This window comes from Arvicola amphibius, chromosome 6, assembly GCF_903992535.2.
Source record: "Arvicola amphibius chromosome 6, mArvAmp1.2, whole genome shotgun sequence".
Taxonomy (NCBI): domain Eukaryota; kingdom Metazoa; phylum Chordata; class Mammalia; order Rodentia; family Cricetidae; genus Arvicola; species Arvicola amphibius.
In genome coordinates this window covers 22,323,680-22,350,542 of record NC_052052.2, presented here as the reverse complement: position 1 = coordinate 22,350,542, position 26,863 = coordinate 22,323,680, and the positions used below count along the sequence as shown (strand labels likewise).

Sequence of the window (26,863 nt, the reverse complement as noted above, 5' to 3'; positions counted from 1 at the left end):
TTTCTGCCATCAGGGAGATCCAGGTGGCCCACCAGGCCCAAAGGGAGACAAGGTAAGCCCAGAAGGAGTGTGGGCACAGGCTGGGGAGGGGAGCGTGACCATGCAGTGTGCATGTCTTGAGGACGTAGTCAGGCTTTGGCCTGAAGAGGCTCAGTTTAGTCAGGGTGCTAAAGGGGGTGTCTGTACTCAAATACTAGCTGGGCTGGGGGCATTGGCTTTGGTGAACAGCAAACCCTGCAAATGTCTGTCTGTCTGTCTGTCACTCTTCCTCGATGGGGCGCTCAGAGTCCTAGTCAGAGTCCTAGTCATCTCCTATCCTTTTCCAGAGCTACACAGAGGACAGACAAGAGGAAGGGAGAATTTAGCCAGTCAGTGGACCAAATAAAGATGGGAGGTTCAGCTGAGAAGGCCGGATGAAGGGACAAAGGGGAAGAGGTCACATCAGGGGGAGCCTTGCCTTTAACCTTTCTTCTGGTTACAGGGCAGCTCTGGGACACCAGGAAAGGAAGGCCCTGGAGGGAAGCCTGTGAGTGATTGCTTGCAAGCAGGGGAGAGGGTTCCCTGCCCACCATGCCTGGGTCTACTTTTCCAGGGCCTCCAGGAGGAGGGGCTTGGGTCCTTGGCTCTTTCCTGGCATACTGATCCTTTTACCCTGGCATTAATGCCCCTGCTTCTCTCTGTCCTCCCTCCCAACAGGGCAAGCCAGGAGTGCCAGGGACTAAGGGAGAGAAGGTGAGCTCCAGGCCTGGCTGCCCTGGGTTGGGTTGGGAACAGGATCTGCTCTGAGCAGTAGGGGCACTCTGCCCACAGGCAGGGCCTGCCTCAGGTGGCCCTCTCTTTATTCCTATGGAAGGTATGTGATTAGCTCAGGAGCCTGCCTGGGGGGTTGGCCACACTCAGACCCTGCCTCTGGCACCTGCATGGTTTATGAGTGCTGTCAGCTGGACACAGGTGCCTCCCCTGGCTTCCTTCGAGAACATGGTATCAGGGAGTCCGAGACTCCTTTCCTGAATGAAGGCATCCCTTGGACATAAAGGCCCTACAATGTTCCTGTTGTTCACTTTGATGATGGGGACACCTTAAGCTGGTGTGACGGGAGGCTCCCATCTTTCCCAAGGTCTCAGCCTCACACTATCCTCCCGTGGTTGTTCCCTTCTGCTAGGGTGACCCCTGTGAAGTGTGTCCAACGCTGCCTGAAGGGTTCCAGAATTTTGTGGGACTCCCTGGAAAACCAGGTCCTAAAGGAGAGCCAGGTGATCCTGCTCCAGCCAAGGTGAGTGCCCAAGTGGCCACAGAGGAACATATACAGAACAGACCCTGAGGGACTGGGTATTTCTCAAAGCCACAGAGAGGTTAAGCAGAGTGTAGCCCAGAAGGGTTTGAACCATAGAGTTTAGGGCTGGCTAGAGTGTCATCCCAGGTTTCCATGGCAACCTCCCAGCAGTTTCCCCACACCCCCAATAAACTCTAGGATATCTTTTGGACAAGATAGGGTGGAGCCATCTCTTACTGTGAGTAGCCTGCCTCTGGGCTAGGGGATTGTTAAGAGAAGATACAAGAAAGTGGTCAGGGCCAGGGTTAAGGTCCTGGCCCTGCCTCCTCATCCCACTCCTTGGTACACTCTCTTTCAGGAGGGCCTAGGAACTGTTGGACTGAAAGGTGATCGGGTATGTAATGAACTTTCTGTGGGGACAGTTAGCTTATGCTTATTTCCCTTGTTTGTTATATGAGTTGTCGGGCACGGCCTCTGAACCACAGGACGGGGGCAATTCAAAGGGCATCCGTGTGCCCTGTCACACTGGTGTCCTTAAATATGGCTAGAGCATTTGGGGTGCTCTCAGCCCACAAACCATTCTATTTCCTTGCAGGGAGATCCAGGCATCCAAGGCATGAAGGGAGAGAAGGTAAGAAGCCTCTGCATCCTGCTCTTTGCCTTCTGTTCACTTAGGAGGTTTTGATTCTTCTCTTCCTTCCTTAGGGGGAACCCTGTTCATCCTGCAGTTCAGGTGTTGGGGCCCAGCATCTTAGGCCCTCTACAGGAGCCAGTGAAGAGCCAGGCTCCCCTGGCCATGGTTTACCTGGCCTTCCGGTGAGTGACCTGCCCTTGGCATACTAGTGGCTGTCCTAGCTCTTCAGGTCCCAAGCTTTGGGGCAGGGACCAGCAGGTGGACCCTGGCTTTTCTGTCTGTGCTAGGCTGCTGCTTGTAACATAGTAATTGTCTAGCAACCCCCCTTGCTCCTTTCTCTTGCTCGCTGGACACTAAGACACAGGAGCTTGGAGAGGTGTCGGCAGACCAGAGGCACTGTGACTCCATCTTGTTCTGTTTTGTTTTAAGGGTAAATCTGGAGTTCCTGGGCCAAGAGGTCTGAAAGGAGAGAAGGTGAGTCCAGGGCTGAGAGTCAGAGACGCAGGCAGCAGGGGAGACAGCCCTGAGAGGCAAGTGAGGCAGAGATCAGACTAGAATTTCACCGCAGAACTCATCCATCAGGGTTTTTTTGTTTGTTTGGTTTTTGGGTTTTTTTTTTTCTTTTTTTCTCTGAGCAGAGTCAAGGAATTTATTTCCAAGAAGCTCATGTTTTTCAAGAGAATTACTTAGTGCTGTATTTTTAATTTCACAATCATCTAGAACTATTAAACACGTCCAGACTACCTTTTAGCAAGATAATACTTGGTTTCCGTTCTCTGTTCATTATTGCCAGGCACAGCTCCAAGCCTTGTGCGTGTTATATTCTTGGTTTATTCCTCCCAGATCTGAGGGGGCACATTTCTTCTCCACTCTTCCCATTTTATGGATAAGGAAAATGAGACATAAAAAGGCAAGGAAATCTCCCAGGGCTCCGTGGGTGTTTGGATACAGAATTGTGATTTGAGCCCAGGAAGTCTGGCTCCACTATAGTCTATAATCGCCACTACTCGGCTGAGTTTCTAGAGTCGATGCCCATGTTAACACTTGTATTTATGATTGTGTTAGAGATAAATGTCTAACAGAGTGTTGCTCAAATGAGGGGTTCTGTGGGTGTGGACGCGCTCAAGCAGGGTGCACATTAGGATGTGCGTTTAGACTCACCTCTAGCAGGCGAATCACATGTGGCGTTTCTCAGATGGAGTTGTAGTACCCCTTCCTGGCCCTGCTCTCCTTCCATTAGTGTGTGTGTGTGTGTGTGTGTGTGTGTGTGTGTGTGTGTGTGTGTGGTGCCACTGAGATTGAACCAGAGTCTACCACGTGCTTTGCCAGCCCTCTACCACTGAGTTACATCCCCTGCCCCACAGACACCTGAAGAACCCTTCTTTCACTCTTTATTTTGAAATAGGGTCTCACTAAGTTGCCCATGCTGGCTTTGAACTCACAGTGTAACCTCAGGCAGACCTTGCCTTTGCGATTCTTCCTACCCTTCTTTAGTGCTGTATTAGAGGCTAACAAGTGTGACCAGCCTTTTCCAGCACAGCGAATAGCATATCCCGAAATCCCCAAAGCCCAGAGCTGACATCACCCTTGACCCCCTCTTTCCCCCACACGTTCTCCCTTCCATCCATCTCAGCCGCAGGTCCTGATAGTTCAGCCCCAAACTCCCTCAGCTCTCCCTGCTGCTCTCCATTAGTGCCACTGGGTCTCCATGGCCTCCCTCCTGATGGCAGCGGCCCCTCCTGTGGCCCGCAGGTGTCCTTCGCAGCCCTTCGACGGCCCATTTATCACTGAGCAGTTTATGTGGCTTTATAGAAAGAACTCCAGTGACTACAGGCCTTTGGGGACTTGGCTTTGTGTCACGTCTTGCTGGACCTCATGCTGGGTGACCTTCCTTCTAGAGTCCCCTCCTCTTTCTGCCTTCCTTTACTTCAGCCGTCTGACCCTCGTCCCTTCTGGAGCGTGTGGAGACTGTTCCCCCTCCAGACTTCATACAGGCAACTCCCGCAGGAACACAGAAGCTCCCACTTCTTTCGCTGGCGGGCCTTATTTGCACCCTTCTGATGACTGTGGTGCCCCATCTCTGACCACCCTGTATAAACGGGACCTCCTCTGGTCTGGGTCATTGCCTTGCTCCCTTCACGGCACTCATTGTCACTGACAAGGTTACTAGTTTAAAAGCTCCGCTCATAAAGAGCTGGCCTCGCAAGCTTGAGGACCCGAATTCGAATTCCTAGCATCCATATAAAAAGCCAGAAGCCTGAGCACTGTAATCCCAGCACTGCAGTGAGAAGCAGGTGAAAATCTGGAGCTCACTGACCTGCTAGCCAAGCAGAACTGATGAGCGCCGGGGTCAGTGAGAGAGACCCAATCTCAAAGTATTATGTGGAGGATGTTTGCGGAAGATGCCTGATGTCAACCTATGGCCTCTACCCTCATGCATATGAATGTACACCACACAAATACACACACACACACACACACACACACACACACACACAAGTTGGGAGGAAAGATGAGAATACAGTTTAATTGGTAAGGTGCTTGCCCACCATACACAAAGCCCTGCGTTTGATCCCCAACACTATAGAAACTGGGCAGGGTGATGCCCACCCAAGGCAGGAGGATCAGAAGCTCAAGGTGATCTTTGACTACATAGCATAGGGTTACTTTTTTTTTTTTTTAAAGCCCTTCAGTGTGCAGGGTCCACGGGGCATTTTTGTCTATGCTGTTCACGTATGCAGTACCTAGCCCGGTGCTTGGGGCCAAAAGGCAGTCGATGAACAGCTGTTGAAGAAATGACTTCATGATCTCTGCCTGGCGAGAGGTGCAGCGGGCTGGGCTCAGCTTCAAGGCTGTAGCTGGTCAGGGATTCCCTGAGGAATTTGGGGGAATCCTAGCCTCCCTCTCTTTTGCCAGTAGACATCCCAAGAGCCTGCTCCTGCATCTGGCACCTCTACCCTGTTTCTCCTTAACTATATGCTCTCTGTTTGGCCCTCAGGGTAATTTTGGCGATGCAGGGCCGGCTGGAGTTCCAGTAAGTATACTTCAGATGGCAGTGGCTTAGGGAAGGGCAAGGTGGGCGGTGCTGCCCTCCACAGGAGAACTGACAGGCGTGGGCTGGGCCTCTGCCTAGTCTTGGCTTCTACTGGGCAGCCTCTCATATGGCTTCTCATGCAGGGGCCACCAGGACCAGTGGGACCAGCAGGCACCAAAGGGGCAAAGGTGAGTCTGGGGCTCCTGGCATGGCACAGGGCACATCCCTGAAGAAGATACCCTTGTTCTAGTCTGTTCTACTCCAGATCCTGGATTCTCTGCAGTCTGTGGGGTGAATTCTGGCTCTTAGTGACATAGTCTCGCTTCCATCTTCACTTCTCCTCGTGCTCCCCGTCTCTGCTGTGCTCCTAGTCTCTTGAGACATCCCCCACTCAGCAGAGCTGGCAACCTCCTGCAGCTCCAGATCCCAAGACCTAGAACCCAGGAACCCCTTAACCCAGTATCTTTGCTCTGCAGGGGGAGCCTTGTGAGCCCTGTGCAGCCTTGTCCAGGCTTCCAGATGGGGACAGCCGTGTGGTTCACTTGCCGGGCCCAGCTGGAGAGAAGGGAGAGCCCGGTCCCCCAGGCTTTGGATTGCCTGGGAAGCAGGTGAGTTCTGGGATCTCTGGAGATGGATGTGGGCAAGATGCAAGGAAGAACATATCTGGAGTGGCAGAGCTAGGTTCCAATTCTGGCTCCAATTTTGATAAGATCTTTGGCTTGAGCAAGTCACTCTTGTTCTCTGTCCCTCTGGGTCCCGTCCTTAGAGTTGTGGTGAAGCTCATGAGCAAAGCACTAGACAGCGCACAAGGGCTGCTGGAGAAATGGCAGTTATGACTGTAGGTTGGTGGCTGCCGCTTTAACAGTGACAGTAAACACTGACCCAGCAGAACGATCTCACAGGAACCCTTTGGTGCAGAAGCCTACACTATGTCATCCTCCCCATTTGACAAATGAGGAAAGGCAGCCTAGATAAGGCTCCTTGCCTAGGTGATACAGGCAGAAAACTCTCCAATGTCAGACCGGTCCCCTAGCATGAGAACGTAGGTCATCATGTCTCGTATTCTGCCACATCCCCTGGGTCTCACACAGTGCTGGGTACCCAGGGGCATTGACTCTGAGTGAATGGGTGCTGGGACCGTTTTCTCCTCAGGGCAGAGCTGGAGAGCGTGGACTCAAGGGCCAGAAGGTAAGAGTATGTGGATGGGCGTGGAGGTGGGTGGGTACCTGGTTGTCTTGGGGGCTACTCTGTCCCTCTTTCTTTCTTTCTTTCTTTCTTTCTTTCTTTCTTTCTTTCTTTCTTCCTTCCTTCCTTCCTTCCTTCCTCCCTTTTTTTCTTTCTTCCTTTCTTTCTTAATTGAAATTATATTTCTTATGGAATGTATTCTCAGCACAGTTTCCAGCTCCTTCCAGATCTTCCCAACCTCCTCACCCATCCAATTCCACCCCCCTTTTCAGAAACAATCTACCCCCCACTTTCTTGATTACTTGTACCAATCTCCATTCCCTTCTCAGCACCCAGCCCGGGGAAGAGACTGCTATTGCCCACAGCTCTCAAGAGGCAACCTTCCCCCAGCTGGGTGACTCCAGTCTTCCTTAAACCCTATTTCTTTCAGGGTGATGCTGGAAATCCGGGAGACCCCGGAACGCCAGGCACCACTGGGCAGCCTGGAATGTCTGGAGAGCCTGGAGTTCGGGGTCCTGCTGGGCCAAAAGGAGAAAAGGTAAGTGGACCAGGCTTGGAGGAATTTGTTGCATGCATGGGCAAATAGAAATCAAGGTGTCAGTAATGAGGGGTGGGACCACAGGGAGCCTCAAGGGAGCCCGGCGGCACCAGATTTCTCGGGACTCCTTACTACAGCAGCTTGGAGTATCAGGGATCTGTTTTTTCTCAGCTGAGGAGAGGCGGAAGAGGGGTGGGGCTCTCAGAGGATGGAGGCCCCTTTGAGAGGCCCCCTGGCCTGGCTACCAGTTCTGGCTCACAAGCTCCCCCTGACTATACCTGTGTCTTCACCAGGGCGATGGCTGCACTGCCTGCTCTAGCCTGCAGGGGGTGTTGACCGATGTATCAGGCCTGCCTGGAAAGCCAGGTCCCAAGGGAGAGCCAGGTCCTGAAGGTGTGGGTCGGCCTGGGAAACCAGTAAGTTTGAGTGGCTCATCCTCTCATCCTTCCCTGCCTGGGTGTTGCCTTCTCTATCCTCCCAACACACCAAGGATTCCCTTGTGCCTTTTAGGGTCAGCCTGGTCTACCAGGAGTTCAAGGGCCCCCAGGACTGAAGGGTACTCAGGTATGTGCGGGAATGGTAGCCCTGGGCAGCAACTCGTGGGACCGTGGGACTGAAGGCTTGGAATGGGGGACTGAGTCACAGAGTGGCAGAAGGTGGGGGTAGATAAGTCTTCATAGGGGCGCGGGAGACGCTGGGGGATGAGCTGAGAATTTCCACCCAGGGGTTGTCGGTTTTCCTCTTCAGGGAGAGCCTGGACCTCCAGGCACCGGTGCTGAGGGACCCCAGGTGAGTATCTCATTTCACCTTTGCCTTCCTGCTCTCTTCTAACACTGCCATAGCTGCCCGTTCACCAATCCCGGGCTCTGCAGGTCTAGGGGTCACAGCAGTCTTGGCCCGATGTCACCCTGTATAGGATTTGGCTTTTTTTTTTTTTTTTTCTGAGACAGGGTCTCTCTCTCTACATAGCCCTAGCTGTTCTGGAACTCACTATGTAGATCAGGCTGTCTTTGAACTCACAGAGATCTACCTGCCTCTGCCTCCTGAATGCTGGGATTAAGGCATGTGCCACCCACAATGCCCTGCCAGAATTTGGCTTTGTTCCTCTCCACCCATTACTCTAACCCTTGAGTTGGGGCTGGCAGACACCCTCCAGATCTGCCAGTGACACTGGTCCAAGGGACAGGTGGCTTTGGCCGCTATACCACAGACTGTCCATTCTGATTTGCAGGGCGAGCCTGGAGCCCAAGGTTTACCTGGCATTCAGGTAGGTTTCCTATGACCTGGAGGTGGCTGACAGGGAAGGAGCCATTTTATGGTAAGAGATAACCAACTGGGCTTCCATCTGCAGGGACTTCCGGGACCTCGGGGACCACCTGGCTCAGCTGGAGAAAGAGGTGCCCAGGTGAGCCCCTCCCTCTGTGGTTGTTGGGGCTGCAGGCATGGAGACCTGGGTCTAAGTGACACCAGCAGAGGCATTGTCCGGGATCCGATCACCCATCATCATCTCACTGCTGGATGGTCGTGGCTTCAAATCATTCCTCGGCGACCTATTTGTCCTCTCCCCACAGGGACCTCCAGGACCCAAAGGAGCCACAGGACCCATGGGACCTCCTGGTGCTAGTGTCTCCGGGCCTCCGGTAAGAGCCTTTCCTACAAGACTAGAGCTGTGATTGGGCCCCTGACACTGCTGCTCCAGGGAGGGCACAGACTTGACCCTGCCTGTCTCAGCAGCCTGGGGGGTGGGGGGAGATAAACCTCCTGGGCCATTGTCAGGGAAGGAAGACACACGGGAACTGCCTTTAAGTGATAAATACCGCCATGTGTTTCTCTCCCCCCCCCCTTCTCGGTGTGTGTTTATGTATGTGTGTGCATGTGCCCCACATGAGCTCATGTGTCATTGGATGCTGGAACTAAACTCTAGTCCTCTAGAAGAGCAGCACATGCTCTTCACTGCTGAGTCATCTCCCCAGTCTGCCTCTGTTATCTTTTTTAAAAAGATTTATTTTTATTTTATGTGCATTGGTGTTTTATCTGCATGTATATCTGTGTGAGGGTGTCAGATTCCCAGGAACAGGAGTTACAGACAGCTGTGAGCTGCCATGTGGGTGCTGGGAATTTAACCCAGGTCCTCTGGAAGAGCAGCCAGTGCTCTTAGTCACCGAGCCATCTCTCCAGCCCCCTCTATTATTTTTTTTTTGTTTTTTTAAAAGATTTATTTATTTATTTATTTATTATTTATTTATTTATTTATTATACAATATTCTTTCTGCATGTATGCCTGAAGGCCAGAAGAGGGCACCAGACCTCATTACAGATGGTTGTGAGCCACCATGTGGTTGCTGGGAATTGAACTCAGGACCTTTGGAAGAGCAGGCAATGCTCTTAACCGCTGAGCCATCTCTCCAGCCCCCCCCCCCCCATTATTTTTAAAGATATATTTTCAATCTCGGTTATTCTGACAGATGTAAGATGGTATCTCAACGTTGTTTTGATTTGCTTTTCTCTGATAACTAAGAATGTTGAGTATTAAGTATCTTTCAGCCATTTGAGCTTCCTCTGTTGAGAGTTCTGTTTAGATCTGTGCCCCATTTTTTATTTGATTATTTGGTCTTTTGATATCTAGTTTCTTGAGTTCTTTGTATACTTTGGAGATCAGTCCTCTGTCTGATGTGGGGTTGGTGAAGAGTGAAGATCTTTTCCCATTCTGTAGGCTACCAGTTTGTCTTGTTGACTGTTCCTTTGCTTTACAGAAGCTTCTCAGTTTCAGGAGGTCCCATTTAGTAATTGTTGCTCTCAGTGTCTGTGCTACTAGGGTTATATTTAGGGAGTGGTCTCCTGTGCCAATGCATGCAAGGCTACTTCCCACTTTCTCTTCTATGAGGTTTAGTATAGTTGGTTTTATGTTGAGGTCTTTTATCCATTTGGACTTGAGTTTTTTTTTGTTTTTTTTTTTTGTTTTTTTTTTTTTTTTGGACTTGAGTTTTTATTAAAAAAAAAAACCTCTGATGACAGCTTACGCTGGACAGGGTGTGGAGTAAGGGGAACACTCCTCCATTGCTGGTAGGAATGTAAACTTGTACAGCTGCTTTGGAAATAAGTATGGCAGTTTCTCAGAAAATTGGGACTCAATCTACCTGAAAACCCAGCAATACCACTTTGGAGCATATACCCAAAGGATGCTCAATCGTGTCACAAGGACATTTGCTCAACTGTGTTCATAGCAGCATTGTTTGTAATAGCTTGAACTTGGAAACAACCTAGATGCCCCTCAACCAAATAATGGATAAAGAAAATGTGGTACATTCACACAATGGAATGCTACTCAGCAGTAAAAAGCAGTGACACCTTGAAATCTTCAGGCAAATGGATGGAACTAAAAACAACCATCTGGAGTGAGGCAACCCAAACCCAGAAAGACAGATAAGATATGTACTCACTCATAAGTAGATAATAGACATAAAGCAAAGGACAGCCAGCCACAACCCCAGAGAACCAAGGTAACAAAGAAGACCCTAAGAGACATACATGGATCTACCTAGGAAGGGGAAAAAAGACAAGATCTCCTGAGAAAATGGGAGCATGAAGGGCAGTGGGGAGGGTGGAAGGGGAGAGGGGAGGAGGGAAGAAGAGTGGGGGGAAATGTATAGCACATTCCTATCCAAACAATTAAATGAGAATATATATATGTTATATATATATGTTTTATATATATATATATATATATATATATATATTCAGGGACTAGGAAGATGCTCAGTGGGTAAAGTATTTGCTGCATGAGACCCTGAGTTTGATTCTCTGATCCCCCATATCCATGTAGAAAGTCAGATGTGGCCAGGCATGGAGGTGCATGCCTTTAATCCCAGCATTCAGAAGGCAGGGACAGCTGGATCTCTTCAAGTTCAAGACTAGCTTGGTCTACTTAGCCTGTTTCAGTTCAGCCAGGGTAGAGAAACCCTGTCTCAAAATCAACTTGGGAGGCAGAGGCAGGTGGATCAAGGCAGGTGGAGTTCAAGGCTAGCATGCTTCTGGACAGGCAGGGTGACACAGAGAAACCCTGTCTCGAAAAAGCACTCCCACCACCACTAATAACAACAAACAAAAGGCAGATGTGATCGCATGTAGCCGTAACCCCAGTAGCGTAAGCCTAGGGCTCACTGGCCAGTCAGTGTAGACTAACTGGAAAGTCCCGGGTACCCATGAGAGACTGTGTCTTAAACAAACACAACCAAGGTAGATGGTTCCTGAGGAATGACAGCTTGAATTGACTTCTGATCACTTCACACATGCAAGCACGCATACACATGTACACACACACCCAAGAAGTCTTTTCCTTTAGAACTTCAATTTTTTATGTATATGAATGTTTTGTTTGCATGTGTAAGCCTGGTGTCTGCAGAGGTCAGAAGAGGGCACCAGAACCCCGGGGTCTGTAGTTGCAGATGGTTGTGAGCTACCACGTAGGTGCTGGACCTCTAACCTGCGTGCTTTGCACGAGCAAGAAGTGCTTTTAACTGCTGAGCCAGCTCTCTAGCCCAGTATTTTGCTTTTTCAAATCAGAGTATAGTTAACTGTCCATATTTACAAAGCACATTCATGTAGGGTATTCTGAACAAATCAGGGTGATTAGCATTTCATTTTCTGATCGTTTCTTTGTGTCCAGAACCCTCAGCCACTCCACTGTTTGTAAAACAGGGTCACCTTCCTGTTTTGTAGAGGACTAGAAATTGTTTATCCAAACTAATAGCAATTTGGTTGCCATTATCCAGCCCCTTTGGTTTTTTCCTCCCCTCAGTCACTACCTTACTTCCCTGTTTGGAGATCTACATTTTTAGCTTCTGAAGGGAGAGGAACACGGTCATCCCCATTTTTGGAGCAGTGCCTGCTGAGGCTCTGTGCTCAGTCAGCTCTGGACATGTAGAAATGAGCTTCCTCCTCAAGACAGCCCTGTAGAGGCCGGGCAGTGGTGGGGCATGCCTTCAATCTCAGCACTTGGGAAACAAAGGCAGGTAGATCTCTGTGAGTTCGAGGCCAGCCTGGTCTACAAATACAAAGCAAGTTCCAGGAAAGCCAGGTCTACACAGAGAAACCCTGTCTTAAAACACAGCCCTGTAGAGGAAGTGCTATGATTTTATTGGTGTGTTTCAGAGGCAAGGTCTAACACTCTAAGCCAGACAACCTGGAACTTGGCTGTGTAGCCCGGGTTTGTACTGATAATTTGTCACGCCTCCTCTCTCAGCTTCCTAAGTGTTGGGATTGCAGGTATGAGCCACCACAATGGGCTAGGAGCTGCTGTCATTTTCCAGTTCCACACAAGACGAGCAAAGACCAGAGAGTAGGGGGTGGAGCTGGGAACTTGAAGCTTACCCCGTATCCCAGCCCTGGAGCCCCTGGGGACCTTCCACTGAGCATCTATGGGGATAGAAAGGTTCTATTCTGTGTTGCCCAAGACAATGACGCCCACACTTAAAAGACCTGTCTATTGAGCAAATTGCATAGATTAAGTAATAATAAGTGCATTTTCTCATTTTAGTCATCAAAGACCTGTCTAATAGTCAGCTTCTACTCCATGTGAACCCACTAGAATTTTACAAGATGATAATTTTAGCCTGAATCAAAGAAATGCCACCTTTCAGCCAGCCTATGCCATGCTGGGCTGTGGGCAAATGTATAATTTTTCTTGAGTTTTTGGTAATGTTGAAAATAGCCCAGTGAGCCTTATCCTTTCCCTGTCTTTTGTAGATTCCCTAGAGAAATTGTTGTTTGAGTTCGGAGAACATTGATAAATTCTTTCTGGTGGTGTGCCAAAGCCTAGAGGGACAGGGATTTGCCTGAGCCCATATGGCTTTGCCCAGCAGACCTAGACAGTCGGAATCCCTGCCTGTCTCAAAGCAGGGTAAAGGTGGAACTGGAGATTTGTCCCAGGACAACTTTGAACCTGGTTCCAAAGGTGGAGCATCCCCAGGAAGGCAGTCATGGGGATGTCTGCTATGCTCAGCACGTCTGTGTGTTTGCTCATGATATACTCCTTGTCAGAAGCACTGACAGACCTTTCCTGTCCCCAGTCCCACAGTGTGTGTGTGGGGCTTCCAGGTGTGCCCCACACTCTCTGGCTGCTTGTCACACTCACTACTTGTGTGACTTTAGGTAAGTGATAGCGTCTCAGAGTTGATATAACAAGGTCTGAAATTCCATTCTCTCAGCTCAGTCAACAGAGCAACTTAAACAGCGAGGATGTGTGCAAAGAGAAAAAGAAGGAAGGGGGAGGTCTTTGGGCCCACAGATCCCTGGCCAGGCTTGTGTGCTTGATCCTATGGCTCTGAAATCTCAAGCCTCAGTTTCCTCATTTGCAAAGCAGAACTCTTTCCTGCAGGAGGCAGGTGTGGAGGCCCCATTCACTGTTTTCTGATGGGTGCTGGGTGCAGTGCCCAGTGCTGGGAGCCACACCCTCTCTTTTCCTCCCTCCTGCCTTCTCCTTGCACGCTGACCACAATCCCCCTCTGGAACAGGGGCACCAGGGGGCCTGGCACTGCTTCCGTGTGTGCTGATGTTTTTCTCTAGCCAAAATGACTGGCTGCCATCCAACCTTACCTACTAACTCTGCCCCTTTCCTTTCAGGGCCAAGATGGGCAGAAAGGACAGATTGGACTTCCAGGAGCTCAAGGGACACCAGTGAGTATGGTGGCCCAGGCAGCAGGAGTCTGTGGCTAGACCTGCCTCCCCCTCATACTTACTCACTTTCTGGTGTTTTATCTCTGCAGGGTGAAAAGGGATCTCCAGGAGAGAAGGTAAGTCTCCAGGGCCTGGGGCTACCGCTCTTTGGGACTGGGCTCCTAGAGTCCCATTCCTCATACTCAGACTGGAAGATGGGTCGGGTCACCTTACTGTTCACAGGCTTCCTGGTTCCAAGAGCTGTGGGTACCACACTCACTTCATGCAGGGGATGATAGCTCAGAATCCAGCCATGATCTCAGGGGGACTAGAGAACTCCAGGACCCCTTTAGTGGACAGCTGCACTTCCACATGGAAGCTGGGTCAGAGGATGAGGCAAGAAGAGAGGAAGGCAGAGGGATGAGGGACCAGGATAAAAGGGCACAGAACCAGGCAGAGCCTTGGGGAGTGGGGCTGCTCAAGACGAAGCCATGACTGCTATGGTGAGATTATGCAGTGCATAGCGAGGGAGCTGACAGGGACGCCAAGAAGGACAGGACTGGATTATTCTCCTGGTTCTCAGTTGATGGCCACTACACACTGCATACAGCCCATCCCCTGGTGGGTGAGGAGGCTGAGGCCTGTGGGTTGCCTGAAGACATGGCATAGGAAGTTGATCAGGACCTTTCCAGCTCTAGAGCCCATGCCACCTCCCAGGTGAGGTTTCCAGAGGACCCTCTGTCTTTGCCACTTCAAACCAAGGCTCTTGTCCTTCCAGGGTGAACCGGGAGAGTGCTCCTGTACTTCTCGGGGAGAGGCCATCTTCTCTGGCATGCCGGTGAGTGGGCAGAGCTGCTTTCCCGCCTTCCCCACTGGGGGAGAGGTCTGGATCCTTGCCTCACCTGGTGCCAGAGGGCGAGAGCCCTTGCCAGGCTTCGTGTTCCAGCCAGCCCCCTTCCCGTGCAGCTCTGCGCTTGGTGTAGGCGTTGTCTGTAACCTCTTCCCTTCTTTTGCGACCCCCACTCCCACCCAGGGTGCTCCGGGACTGTGGATGGGCAGCTCCTCGCAGCCGGGCCCGCAGGTGTGTGTGGCTTGTCTCCTTTGTCTTGCCTCCTGTCGCGGCTTTCCCTGACACTACTGCCATCCACTGTGGCAGGGAGCTTTCTTCCCCTACTGATTTTGTCTTCTCTCCCACAGGGTCCCCCAGGTGTCCCTGGACCACCAGGTCCCCCCGGAATGCCTGGACTGCAGGTAAAAGGGTAAAGAGAGAGTCTGGAGTTTGGGGGTTAGGGCCCAAGCAGGCATGGGACCTCCTCCATCCTGGCCCTGAGTACTGTTTCTCTACTTACACATCTGTCATGGGTTCTCTTTGCTCTTGCCTCCTGGCATGGCATGGCCGGCTCACAGAGCCCTGGGCTTGTGGACTCCTAGCCTTATTTTGAGGAATGTTCTGTTGTGTTTTAGCCAAGCAAGCCCAGGCCTGGCAGGAACCCAGGCTCTGCTGGTACAGAGTGCACTGTTGGAGCAGCAGTCAGCATTTGTTGGTGTGCCATGCGTTTCTGCTCGTGTGATCTTTTCCAGGCACCATTTTAGATACCGGGATGTAGCAGTGGACCAAACATTAGAATCCCTGCAAGAGGGATGGGTAACAAGCAAGAAAGAGAAACTCTAGTACATTAGAGCATGGTCCGTGCAAAGGAGGGAGATAAAGCTGACTATGGGGACAGACAGTGGGAGGAGAACTGGGAAGTCCTCTGTGAAAAATACTGAAGAAAAAGGTGACATCTGGAGCTGGGAAGGTGGCCTAGTTGGTAAAGTGCTGGTGCTCACTGTACAAGCATAGGGACCTGAGATCAGAGCCAGACATGGTAGCCTGTGCCTGTAACTCCAGTGCCTGGGGGCGGAAAGAGGCAGGAGGGTCCCGCTAGTCTAACTGGTGAGCTTCAGTTTCAGTGAGAGACCCCGTCTCAGAAATTATGGTGAGAGCCAGTGAGACAGTTCCGCCAGGAAAGGCGCTCGCGTGCAGGCCTGCTGACCTGACTTCCGTCCCCAGGTCCCACAAAGTGGACTGAGGGAATTAAATCCTCAGCTGTCCTCTGAGCTCCACAACCTTGCTGTGACATTTGTGTACTTGTGTGTGTGTGTGCATGAGCATGTGCACACACATATACACACACTGACTCACACACATTGACACACACGTACACATGCATGCATACATTAAGTTAAAAATATGAGGAAGAGGGTCTGGAGAGATGGCTTAGCAGCTAAGAGCACTGGCTTCTCTTCCAAAGAACCTGGGTTCAATTCCCAGCAACCATATGGCAGTTCACAACTGTCTCACAACTGTCTGTAACTTCAGTTCCAGGGGATCGGACATCCTCACCCAGAGTATATACAGGCAAAACATCAGTGCACATTAAATAAATAGATAAATAAATAAATAAATAAATAAATCTTAGAACAACTGGGGAAGACATCCAGTGTTAAGATCTGGCTTTAACATGCGCACACACACGTACACATGAACCTACATACATACATGCACATCACATAAACATACATACATACAAATAAAATAAAAGGTGACATTTGAATCAAAATATAAAGGAAATACAAGTGAATCTGTTGGGGAGAGAACACTCCTAGGGAGGGGCACCCCTGAGGAGGAACACCCCTGGGAAGGAGCATTCTTGAGGAGGAGCACCCCTGGAGAGGAGGATCCTTGAGGAGGAGCACCCCTGGGGAAGAGTACCCTTGGAGAGGAGCACCCCTGGGGAGGAGGACCCCTGGGAAGGAGCATCTCTGGGGAGGAGCACCCCTGGGGAGGTACCCTTCTATCAGGGAAGGCAGCAGATACAAAGGCCTAGAGGTGAGAGTGTCCATGATGTCCTTGGAAATAGCGCAGAGGCCAGAGACAGTAAGGCGAGACTATTAGGAGGAGCCGAGATCCATGTCACACTTCAGTTCCCAGAGCCAGGGCAGCCTCAGTCTGAAGCTCATCTCTGCCATGTGCTCTGGGATACTGGGCAAGTTTCTTAGTCTCGTGGTATCTCCATGATTTTATCTATTAAATATAGATCATGAAAGCACCTGCCTCAGTGGGCTTCTTGTAGGTATTAAATAAGCTTGTGTGTGCAACGCGTGTGAAATCTTTCCTGGCACACAGTGAATGCCCTGGGGGCGTTAGCTATTGCCATAGCATTTCCTGCTGTTAGTTTACACTCCTTCTCTCATTCCTTTGAGCCTTATGTCAGCTCCAACCCCAGAAGGAAGGTGGTGTTACCCCTAAGTCACACCACCGGGGCCAGCTTAAGCCCCAAGAAGTGAGCCAGCGTGGCCAAGGCCTCACAGTTGGGTATTAAAGAGCCACTTCTGAGCTTTCCCAAGTGAAGCCTTTCTCAACCCTTCCTCCACCTTTCGGGACAGCTCCCAGGGGTCTGCTCACCAGGAACCAGAACCTACACTGCACATTTGGCAGTCTTTGCGTTTGATGAAAGTGTCCGAGCTTTCTGTCCAGTGCCAGCATTCTGTGATCCATCAGCCGGGGACATGGAGTTGCTTGTGGAGGCTGAGTCATTCCAAAGTGACCCATTAACCAGGCAAAGCTAGCGTAGTGCAAACCGTGCCAAGCCACACCAGAGGAACAAGGGCAGGAGAAAGTGCTGAGTACAACCCCAGGACCCAGAGTCATTATCTGATGCCCTTGTCCATGACCAACCTGAGGCTGCTGCAAAGGGCACCTGCCCCTCGCCAGGCTTCTCTGTGCAGAAATGGGCTAAGAGGTGGATGACATTTATTCGCCCAAGGCTGTGTCCCAACGCCTACAGATGGCGTTTTATCCGGACCCATTTTCCAGCTGAGGAGCCCGAGGTACAGAGGCTAAGAAATTAACCCAAGGTTTTTAGAACTGGAAGGTAGCGGTCAGACTCAGGCTGCATCCCCTACTTCTAGAGGAGAACACACATGTGTAATCCTATCAGGGTAAGAGAGACTCATGCGCTCAGACTTGAACTAGCACAGCAGCCCTGGAGTAGAGCCATGGGTGAGTTATAGTAACAGGGCTGGGGCATGGCTCAGTTAGTAGCCTGTTTGCCTAGCATTCAAGAAGCCCTGTGGATCCCCAACACCCAGTACACTGGGTGAGGTGGCACATGATTGCAATCTCAGTCCTTAGGTGGTAGAGGCAGTGGGACCAGAGTTCAAGACTATTCTCAGCTACATAGTGAGTTTGAGGCTAGTCTGAGCTGCACGAAACCCTGTTTCTAAACAAAAACATTCAAAGCAATCACCCATGCTCCAGGCACTGTTCTAGACCCTGGGGACACAGTGGGTGGTGACCCAGGAGTGGGAGAGCCTGCTCTGGACAGGAAGGAATCACTCAGGGGAAGCTGGGTCACGAAGGGAGACAGGATCTCAGAGCAGGCCCAGGAAATCCTGCACCAGGAGGAACAGGCTGTGTAGCGATGCGTTCATTCAACACACATTTAATGTGCACCTCCTCCTTGTGGGGTGTTGGAGATTCAAACTGGAACATCCTCCCTTCCTCGGCAGAGTATTTAATATGCAAATGTGCATTGTGAATATGCAAGAAAGCCAGAGGCTGGATGGCACACTCTGAACAGGAGTACTCTGGTCCATCCTACATCTGGACTCTATGCTGAGTCCCCCACAGCTTCACCTCCTCGAAGCCGCTCAACAATGACCGTTTTACAGAGAGGGAAACTGAGGCACAGAGCTTTGCTTAGACTCTTCCAGAAGTTACTCATGCTCAGATGGTCGGATTGGCAAGCTTCTGACATCAGCTCTAGGGATGTCTTTTGAGGGATGAGATGCAATCAGTGGCTAGAGGGTGGGGCCGGTGGCCCTCACCCAGAGTCTCATCTCTGTCTTGTTCAACCTGTGACCTTTGGCAAATGTTCTTCTCTGAGTTCCTTTGTTTTTAAGATGGTGGTAAAATGCTTGTTGCCGCTAGGAGCCTATGATGATAATTAATGAGAAAATACAGGAAAAATGACTTAGGATAGACTGCAGCAGTTACTCTATAGAAGGCCCTCTGCCTGCAGGGCATTGTGACTCTTGCCTTCAGTGCCAGCACTTGGGAGGCAGAGGCAGAGGCAGGTGGATCTCTGTGAGCTTGAGGCCAGCCTGGTCTACAAAGGGAGTTCCAAGACAGCCAGAGCTGTTATACAGAGAAACCATATCTTAAAAAAAAAAAAAAAAAAGACCCACGGTTCAACTTCTGACCTGCGAAGCAAGGAAATGCACCCAGTAGAGCTGCTTTTGAGGACCACCCTTCTGTGCCCCTAGCCCCCAACTGTGTGATGAGACCTTCAATCTAAGAGTGAAGCGAGCTCTCACCCATGCAGGAGGGGTTGACAGGTGGCAGGGCTGTGAGCTGGAAAAGCAAGCGCAAGGCTGGGAGAGGGGTCTGATCTCTTGTGTTTCTCTTCTGCTTCAGGGAGTGCCAGGACACAATGGTTTGCCAGGACAGCCTGGGCTCACTGCCGAGCTGGTGGGTATCAGCCAGGACACACTGACCATCGTCATTCCTGTCCTTCTGGGGGCCGAACTGAGCATGCAACCCCTTCAGCTCTGGTTGGGGATCCGCCTTCGCTCTTAAGGCTGGATGCTCATCTAGGCTGTATAAGCCTCCCCTCCCTGACCAGCTAGAACCAAATCTGTCTCTTGCAGGGATCCTTACCCATCGAGCAGCGCCTCCTTGAGGTAAGAGGGCACCGGGAGGCACTGGCACTGGCAGGTGTCGCCAAAGGGGATTCTCACAGCAGATGTTCAGTTGCCTGCCGGCTAACAGATAGCAGCAGATTGAACCTGCTGGTTCCCTGGGGAACCTTCCTGGAGTGGGGGAGGGCATGCTAAGCATCTGCCTGAAAGGGTCTGGCTGGGTGCTGGCTTGTAACAACCCTCTAGGCAACATTTGCTGAAAGCGTTCTTAAAGGAATGTTGGGAAGGTCCCCACCTGGTATGTGCCTGGTGACAGAACCAGGCCTGACATCAGCTCGCGTCGGCTGGCACCATCGCTTCTCTGGGTCATGCCAAGGCAGGGCCCAACAGCTCCCAAAGTGCAGGGGGTGACAACGCAGTGGCAAGGGACCAGGTGGGTCAGGTTGGAGACAGGCCTGGTGGATGTCAGCTTGAAAAGACTTCGGTAGGCGGAGCAATTGTGGAGGGGGTTGGCCTGCAGTTCTACCGAAGGGCTGTGGCCTGGTCTGACTGACCAAGCTCTCGGGGTCCTCTGGAAACCAAGGTCCCTATGCCCCCCTTCCCCTTGCTCAGTCACCTCCTGAAGTGACAGTCCAGCCAGGCCATTCCTGCAGGCTGACTTGGAGCTCCTGGACCTCTCTCTAGGAGCTGGCATCCTCAGGGCACCTTTCCCCATCTCTGCTCCTTTAGCCACTCTCTCTTCGGCTCTGGCTAGTCAGTGCCATGGTGGACATTATGCCACCCCAGGGAGCTTCAGTCAGGGCACAGTATGAGAGCTGCCTGCCCTGCCCCGTCTTTGAACCACAGATGTTTCTAGAAGCAGCTGGAGGTGGTTGAGTTAACCAGGCAGCACCCATGAGTCAGATCACAGTGAGGTTGTGGCAGTGAGACCCCCAGCTCTCCTAGTCTTGGTGGAGCCTGCGTCCCCTCAGTCTTGCCCTCCAGGCCGTGATGGTGTGACGTCAGAACGGTTCACAAGGTGGCTTTGTAATCAAGTGCACCACAAAAGGTTCTACCCTGGAACTGAATCAGCCTGTAATAGAGGTCAAATGGCAGCCAGGGAGGCTGCTGGGAGGCCCGGCAGTCACTGTGTCCACCGCTGAGAGGAAGCGCTGACTCCACACAGACAGGCAGTGACCAATCCAGGTTTACCTGGACAAATCACACCACCCCTCTTGAATAATAGCTTCCTCCACAATGCTCAGAACATAATCGACCTCACTGTGCCCTGGGGACCAAATGTGATACGTGCCAAGGCCATTACAATCTGTGGCCTTGCGGGTGCTGAGGAAATGATGGCCATTATCTTTGGGTGTCTCTGGGAATGGTGAAGGTGAGCATGAGGCTTCTGTCTGGGTCCCAGCTTCCACGCTTGGTGACAGGGGGATTCCAGGCTCCTAAGACTCCTGGAACGAGAGCCCTAGTTTCGCTAGTTTGGATGGAGAGGACCCACAGCTTCCACAAGTCACAGAGTCTGTGACCAAAAAGGTCAAAGCCTGAGTCAGAGGAAGCCTTTTTTGTCAGAACAGTTCAGACCCAGGGACCTGTAGAGCCGGTGACAGTTGGTGAGCTTCAGGCCCGCCCTGGGAGTGTCCACAAAGGACCTGCTCCTCTGGCAGCCCTTTCCTGGCATCCCCAGGCAGAGGTGCTGGCACTGGGAAACCAGGCTTTTCATCCTGGATCCTTGGGGCTTGTCCTCGCCACGGGTGCAGGTTGCAGGAACAGCCGGGACAGATGGTCCCTCTGCAGGTCCCTCCGCCTCCTCCCACACAGCCTGTCTGGAAAGCACTCTGGCTTGGCCCTACCTGAGCCTCTTCCTGGAGGAAACTCCGAGCCAATTGCTGGGATTGGGTCCCCTGAGGGCAGAGCAAAGCTGCTGCAGGGATGTGGCTGGGGAGGGAGGGTGTGAGGGTGGAGGACTGCTGGGCAGAGTGCCCAGGCCCTGGATTCTGAGAGGGCATTCCCCAGTAGACTCTTCCTGCGCATCTCTGACCCAGGTCCCTCTGTCCTTCCCCTTTGTCCCATCAGAGCATCTGTGGAAACTGTGCCCAGGGCCAGACGGCCCATCCGGCCTTCCTCCTGGAGAAGGGAGAAAAGGGAGACCAGGGCATCCCTGGCGTGCCAGGCTTTGACAACTGTGCCAGGGTAGGAACTGGGCAGAGGCAGGCTGGTATGGTAGGTTTCCCTGGTGTAGGAGGGCTCCCTGGTGCTGGTCTCTATCTGGCAGAGACTGGGCCGGGGTAGCTGGCAGTCCTGGTGTGGTGTCATGTGCCAACCAGAGGCCTCCTGACCAGCCTTACCTAACAGAGCCTCTCTTGTCTACCACAGTGCTTTATGGGAAGGGAGCGCCCCAGAGCAGAGGAAGCCAGGGTGAGCAAGTCCTTGTCTTCTCTTCGTCCATCCCTCTTGCCCTCTCCTCCTTCCTCCCTCCCTCTGTCCCTCCCTTCCTTCCTCCTTCATACTCACTTCTGCTCTTATCTCTGCCCCCCACCCCAGGGAGACAACAGTGAGGGAGAACCCGGCTGTCCTGGGAACCCCGGCCTGCCTGGTCCTCCAGGGCTTCCGGGTCAAAGAGGAGAAGAGGTAAGACCAAGGCCCAGGCCCTCATCCAGGTAGGGCCTCGAAGACAAAGGGTTCACATCTGCCTTGAGCACTCTCCTCCTCTGGTTCCCATGGCCTGGAGCACCTCACCACTAAGCCTCCTCAGCTTCCTGGCACCCTAGCAGGCTGGCTCCTAGCTGCTTCCTCTCCTGGTACCCCTCTTCTCCAGGCCTATTTTCCCCTCAGCAATCAGGTCACATCGTTCCTTCTCAGTGAGGCCTTCCTGAATCACCCGTTCTAAAATGGAAGTTCCCTCCACAATAACTCCTCAAGCTCCCCCCCCCACATCCCCTCCTCAAGCTCCTCTCACCCAACCTTCTCAAGCTACACACACACACACACACCCTCCCCAAGCTCCCACACACACCCTCCCCAAGCTATACACACACACACACACACACACATATACACACATATCCCCTCCCCAAGCTCCCACACACACCCTCCCCAAGCTACACACACACACACACACACACACACACACACACACACCCTCCCAAAGCTCTTTTGCCTTCGTTAGACTCACACCATCCAACATTCTGGGCATCTACTTCCTTCTAGAACATTGCACAGGTATGGACTTGCGCAGCAGCTGTGTGCCAGCTGTGTTCTGTTTGTTACTGTTCACCTTGCCTCTAGGACATAAGCACTTCATAGTGGAGATTTTAATGTTTTGTTTATGGCTATGTTCCCAGCCCCTGGGCCTGTGCCCGGCACATAATAGCTGCTCAATAAATGTCTGTTGGATGACTGAATGAACTGAATGAAAGGCCATTTTAACATCAGCTAAATGGCTCTGCTCTGACATCAGACAGCCCTCTCAGGTCTGCAGCAGGGGGCTGGAGGCAGGTACCATAACACGGGTTTCTGCGTGGCCTCAGGCTCTCCATCTTGTTCCTTTGGTTTCTTCTGCAGGGACCACCTGGCATGAGAGGCTCCCCAGGTCCTCCAGGCCCTATTGTAAGTATCTCAGGCATTCTGGTCTGTTTGAACCAATCTCAGAAAGTTCTAACCCACACGCCGTTCTGCTGCCTTGTCCCCAAGAAGCCAGGCGAGACACCGACTACGCTTATCTTTCCCTCAGAAGAACATCTTTTGGAACAGTGCTCTCTGGCCAGGGATGCCCTGCTCTGTCCCCACTGACTGTGAACCCACTTAGGGAAGGCCCTCAGGGGCACACATCTGGGCCCCTCCTCTTCCCTGAAGGATTTAGTAGCACACTAGGGGCCCAGGTCGCCCCACAGACAGCAAGGTGTATGCTTGCCCAGTCAGATCTTGCCACTCAACTTAACACGGTCCCTACAAGGGCCCTCTATTATTCTGTGGAGCCGTCTCTAGGGAAGTCTACAAAGCCCATGCCAGGGGTCTCCACCCAGAATCCTCAGGGATGTTGGTGAAGCAGGAAAGACGTGACTTGACGAACAGGAAGTGCTGGCAGTGTGTTCTTTGTCAAAAACAAAATGGCTGGTGGAGGCCTTGGAACTATTCTCCTGAGGGATGTTGGTGATCAGGAGAGGGGAGGCAGGACTGAAAGGAACAGGCTTTTTACTCCACTGAAGGCAGACTTGGAGCGCCCTGGCAAGGGTTTTCAGACTAGGGGGGCTGCTGGTATCTGCCGATGAATGAGCACAGTGGCTATCTTCTGATAAGACCTCTTTCCAGCAACCTTGAAAAACTCCCAGGACCACCTCCCCACAAAGCTCCCAACTGCGGATGGTGCCTCCAGGCTCCCCCAGGGTGATTGTTCTTGTGAGATGTGACCACGTGCCTGTTTCTCCCACCAGGGCCCCCCAGGTTTTCCTGGTACTGTTGGCTCCCCCGGACTGCCTGTAAGAACCTAGCGCCACTCTGCCTCCCTTCCTGCCAGCCAGGTCTCTGTGGCTTTGCTTGTCCTACCCTCCCGTGGTGCCCTCACCTCTCCCCCTCTGTGTTCTGGTGTTCTGTTCATTGTTTGTCCCCTGCAGGCATGGTAGCTAACGACACAGGTTCCCTTAAGTCCCGAAGGCTTGGAGACCATCCCAGTCTTGACTTCCTTCGAGCGCCCCCAGCCTCTCCTCCAGGGTTCCTCCTCCCATCTTCACACCTTCACTGCCCTCTTTCCCTTTCCCTCCAAGCCCACACATCACTCCGCTGTGCCCCCCAGGTCTCTTTTACCTTCATGCTGGAAGCTGGGGCCTCTATGAAGGAGCCCCTGTATCTCTCCAGTCTCCCTCTTGCCTCCTGCTTCCCACCACTGCCGTGTGGACTGAAGATTTGCTGAAAGTAGTTCTTGGGACCCTGCCAGGCACCTGGCTCTGTGCCCGGCAGAGATGCCAAGGCTTTAGGGCTTCACACTGCAGGCTGGCACGGGTTGGCTGCCCTGCTGCCTGGTAGGACTGTCCAGAGGCACCCTGGGGATTTACAGACAGCCCTGCGTGCACCCTTCCCCGCGGCTAGAGGAAACCCATGGCCTCCTCTTCTTTCTCTTCCCTGGCTCTAGGCCCAGTCTGCTGCAAGGCTGGGCATGTGATACCAGCCAGTTGGGTTTCTGGTGTTAGGGCCCTGCCCCTCTGTGCCCAGGGTCTTGGGCTGATCCTTCTGCCAGGTGTCGTTAATTGCTCTGCTTGTCGTCGTCGCTGTCACAGGTGTGTTTAAGTCCCAACCCCCACCCCATCCTCAGTGTTGCTCTCTCCTGGGTCATGGAAGCTAAACCTCTTGTTTGTTGGATTCGTGTTTCCGGGGCTGGCGCCTGCTGTCCCAAGCCTGGTGGTGGAGACTCATGGACGAGGCTCCTTGTCGTAGTCCCATCTGTCCCCATGTCTTCATCCCTGGCCGGGCCATGTCTGTTTCTGCTTGCTTGGGTGAAGGGGCCATCTGTCTGTCTAGCCATCTGTCTTGTGTCATGGAAAGGTTTGGGTGCCATTTCTAGAGGGCACAAGGGATAAGGGGGCAAAAGAGATGTTTCTGATGGTGCCCTGGAGCTGAGGAGATCAGGGTGAGGAATGGTGGGCTTTGATTGTCACTGACGTCCCTCTCCATGTTACTGAGTGACATGGGATTGCTCTGGAGAGAGCCCTCTTGTGCCTGTCCCTGGTATCACTAAAGGTGATTTGGGGCTTGGGTGGAAACTGAGACAGGTAAGTGCTGGAGACTTGGTGACACTTTGTGGGAGCATCTTCCCTGACAGCCTCCCCCCAGAAGGAGCACACATCTCCTACGGTGCATCCCTACAGCCTCCACAGTAGGATAGGGTGGTGACAGTCACCTGGAAGGAGCCCTGTCAGGGCTCACTTGAAGGGGTGTCTCTGCTGCTGCCTGTCTAGAAGCTGCACTCACAAAAGGCACCCACACATCTGGATTTACACATTCGCCCTTCCAGAACACACCCACGATAGTCACTTTACCAGGGACACTGGGCTGCTGCTCATGACATTTGTCCAGAGTGCAAAGAGGCAGGCATGGGGCAGGAAGAGTCTGCTCTAGGTAGGATTATCCTCCTCTGCCATTTCTCATGGTTTCTCTCTCTAAGGGCCTGCAAGGAGAGCGAGGCCTCACAGGCCTGACTGGAGACAAGGGAGAGCCGGTAAGAAAGGGGCCCGGGAGTCCTGCAGCGATGGCTGAGGGGTGGCCACTGAGTGGGAGATGGAGAGAGGCTTTCTTCTGAACTCCTCAGTCACGCAGCCCTGATCCAGAAGGGCTGGGAGCTTCAAAAGAAAGGGCTTCACACCCCTCAGATGAACGGAGCTGGGTGTGCATGTGGCCCATACATCCTGGGAGCTGTGTGTGTTCTGGATCTTAGCTACCATTGCGGGGGTGGGGTTCCTCTCCTTCCCTCATCCTCCGCACTTGTGTGCCTACCTGCTCCTCCCCACCTCATTCCGGGCCTCCTTTCCCGCTCTGCTCCCAGGGTTCTGGGGCTGGTCACCTGGGCTTGGGAAGTGGCCCAGAATAGTAACTGTACCTGGGGTGTGGGTGGTTTAGGTGGCGGATGGGCACCTACTGGATAGCAGATCCAGGTTTTTAGGTTTGGGTCACTCTCACACAGGGAAAGGGTAACAGAAAGATTGAGGGCTGGTCCATCACCATACCTGCCTTGCTTTGCAGGGTCCTCCAGGACAACCCGGCTACCCAGGTGCCATGGGCCCCCCAGGATTGCCTGTGAGTAAGAGGACTCTGACTCTAGGGGTACTGGGGGGTACAGTCCAATGGTGAGAACAGGGCCAGAAAGGGTGTCCCTCAACCATGTTCCCCTTTTCCCAACATTCAGTCTCTACCATGCCATCCATGTATGACCCCCACACAAACACATTTCATTTTGGTTCCCCTGGTAATGTGGCTTGCCCCCACCATTGCAATGGAGGGAAGAAAGGGGACACTCTCAGAACCCCCATAAGTCCCAGACTCAGAAGGAACTGAGATGTGCTGCCCGAAGGGTTTTGAGGGAGTGAGGGAGACACCCGAGAGATGCCGCTCCTTGCCAAGGCGCCCCCAGGCCTCTCCATTGTGGGCTGCAGTGCGGCTGGGTGGCCACACTGGCTACTGTTTCCCCCCTCTAGTCCCCTACTTTGGTCCCCTCGGCCTTCAAGTGTCCGTCTGGGCGCCAGCTGCAACCCTGGCCTCTTGCATTAGCACCGCCATAGGCAGGCCACAGAGCTAATTCTGCTGTCGCTTGTCAGGGCATCAAGGGAGAGCGAGGATACACTGGCCCTGCAGGAGAGAAGGGCGAGTCGGTAAGCTACAGCATGGGTATGGATGGAGGGCAGGGGAGAGCCCCCTCCCCGCATCCTCTTCATCAACCTGTGACCCCTGCTGCCCCTGCCCCAGAGTCACTCCAGCTGTGTCTCTGCACCAGCTGGTGGCTGCGGAGGCGGAGGCTGTGAGGAGATCCCAGCAGGCTTCTTGCAGAGATGACACTGAGGAGGGGAAGGGCCCAGTCAGCCGGCAGAACTCCCCCTCCTGCCAGATCAGGGCCAGGAGCCCTTTTCTCTATGGAGGCCACCTTCATGGGGGTCCTACACCGAACAAAGGAGCTGGGACCGCTAGCACATGAAGTCACAGGCTCCTGAGGGACATGACTCACCCAGTGTCCTGCAGCCAGCTAGGAAGTTAGTGGTGAGGAGCCTGGCCCGGAGCCCAAGTCTATCTGATGAGGAACCCCAACCCTCATATCTGGGACCCGCCAAGCTAGGAAGGGAGCCTTACTTCTCCCCCTCGTGAATGTCAGCGAGACCTCATGGGACT

At 52.6% G+C, this 26,863-nt stretch overlaps 1 protein-coding gene across 1 annotated transcript in view; it reads left to right on the top strand.

The window, feature by feature from the left end:
• The window catches only part of Col16a1 (collagen type XVI alpha 1 chain), a 52,861-nt gene that overhangs the window by 11,836 nt on the left and 14,162 nt on the right, over positions 1 to 26,863 (top strand). The window contains exons 20-53 of the mRNA XM_038333206.1: positions 14 to 52; positions 482 to 526; positions 697 to 732; positions 1,163 to 1,273; positions 1,632 to 1,667; positions 1,869 to 1,904; positions 1,979 to 2,089; positions 2,337 to 2,381; positions 4,906 to 4,941; positions 5,085 to 5,129; positions 5,418 to 5,549; positions 6,094 to 6,129; positions 6,557 to 6,664; positions 6,958 to 7,080; positions 7,175 to 7,228; positions 7,412 to 7,453; positions 7,896 to 7,931; positions 8,016 to 8,069; positions 8,236 to 8,304; positions 13,286 to 13,339; positions 13,429 to 13,455; positions 14,097 to 14,156; positions 14,352 to 14,399; positions 14,516 to 14,569; positions 18,780 to 18,833; positions 19,013 to 19,045; positions 21,071 to 21,187; positions 21,371 to 21,412; positions 21,539 to 21,625; positions 22,559 to 22,603; positions 23,428 to 23,472; positions 25,152 to 25,205; positions 25,727 to 25,780; positions 26,299 to 26,352. Coding sequence (XP_038189134.1) covers positions 14 to 52; positions 482 to 526; positions 697 to 732; positions 1,163 to 1,273; positions 1,632 to 1,667; positions 1,869 to 1,904; positions 1,979 to 2,089; positions 2,337 to 2,381; positions 4,906 to 4,941; positions 5,085 to 5,129; positions 5,418 to 5,549; positions 6,094 to 6,129; positions 6,557 to 6,664; positions 6,958 to 7,080; positions 7,175 to 7,228; positions 7,412 to 7,453; positions 7,896 to 7,931; positions 8,016 to 8,069; positions 8,236 to 8,304; positions 13,286 to 13,339; positions 13,429 to 13,455; positions 14,097 to 14,156; positions 14,352 to 14,399; positions 14,516 to 14,569; positions 18,780 to 18,833; positions 19,013 to 19,045; positions 21,071 to 21,187; positions 21,371 to 21,412; positions 21,539 to 21,625; positions 22,559 to 22,603; positions 23,428 to 23,472; positions 25,152 to 25,205; positions 25,727 to 25,780; positions 26,299 to 26,352 — 2,022 coding nt within the window. The remainder of the gene's footprint in view (positions 1 to 13; positions 53 to 481; positions 527 to 696; positions 733 to 1,162; positions 1,274 to 1,631; positions 1,668 to 1,868; positions 1,905 to 1,978; positions 2,090 to 2,336; positions 2,382 to 4,905; positions 4,942 to 5,084; positions 5,130 to 5,417; positions 5,550 to 6,093; positions 6,130 to 6,556; positions 6,665 to 6,957; positions 7,081 to 7,174; positions 7,229 to 7,411; positions 7,454 to 7,895; positions 7,932 to 8,015; positions 8,070 to 8,235; positions 8,305 to 13,285; positions 13,340 to 13,428; positions 13,456 to 14,096; positions 14,157 to 14,351; positions 14,400 to 14,515; positions 14,570 to 18,779; positions 18,834 to 19,012; positions 19,046 to 21,070; positions 21,188 to 21,370; positions 21,413 to 21,538; positions 21,626 to 22,558; positions 22,604 to 23,427; positions 23,473 to 25,151; positions 25,206 to 25,726; positions 25,781 to 26,298; positions 26,353 to 26,863) is intronic.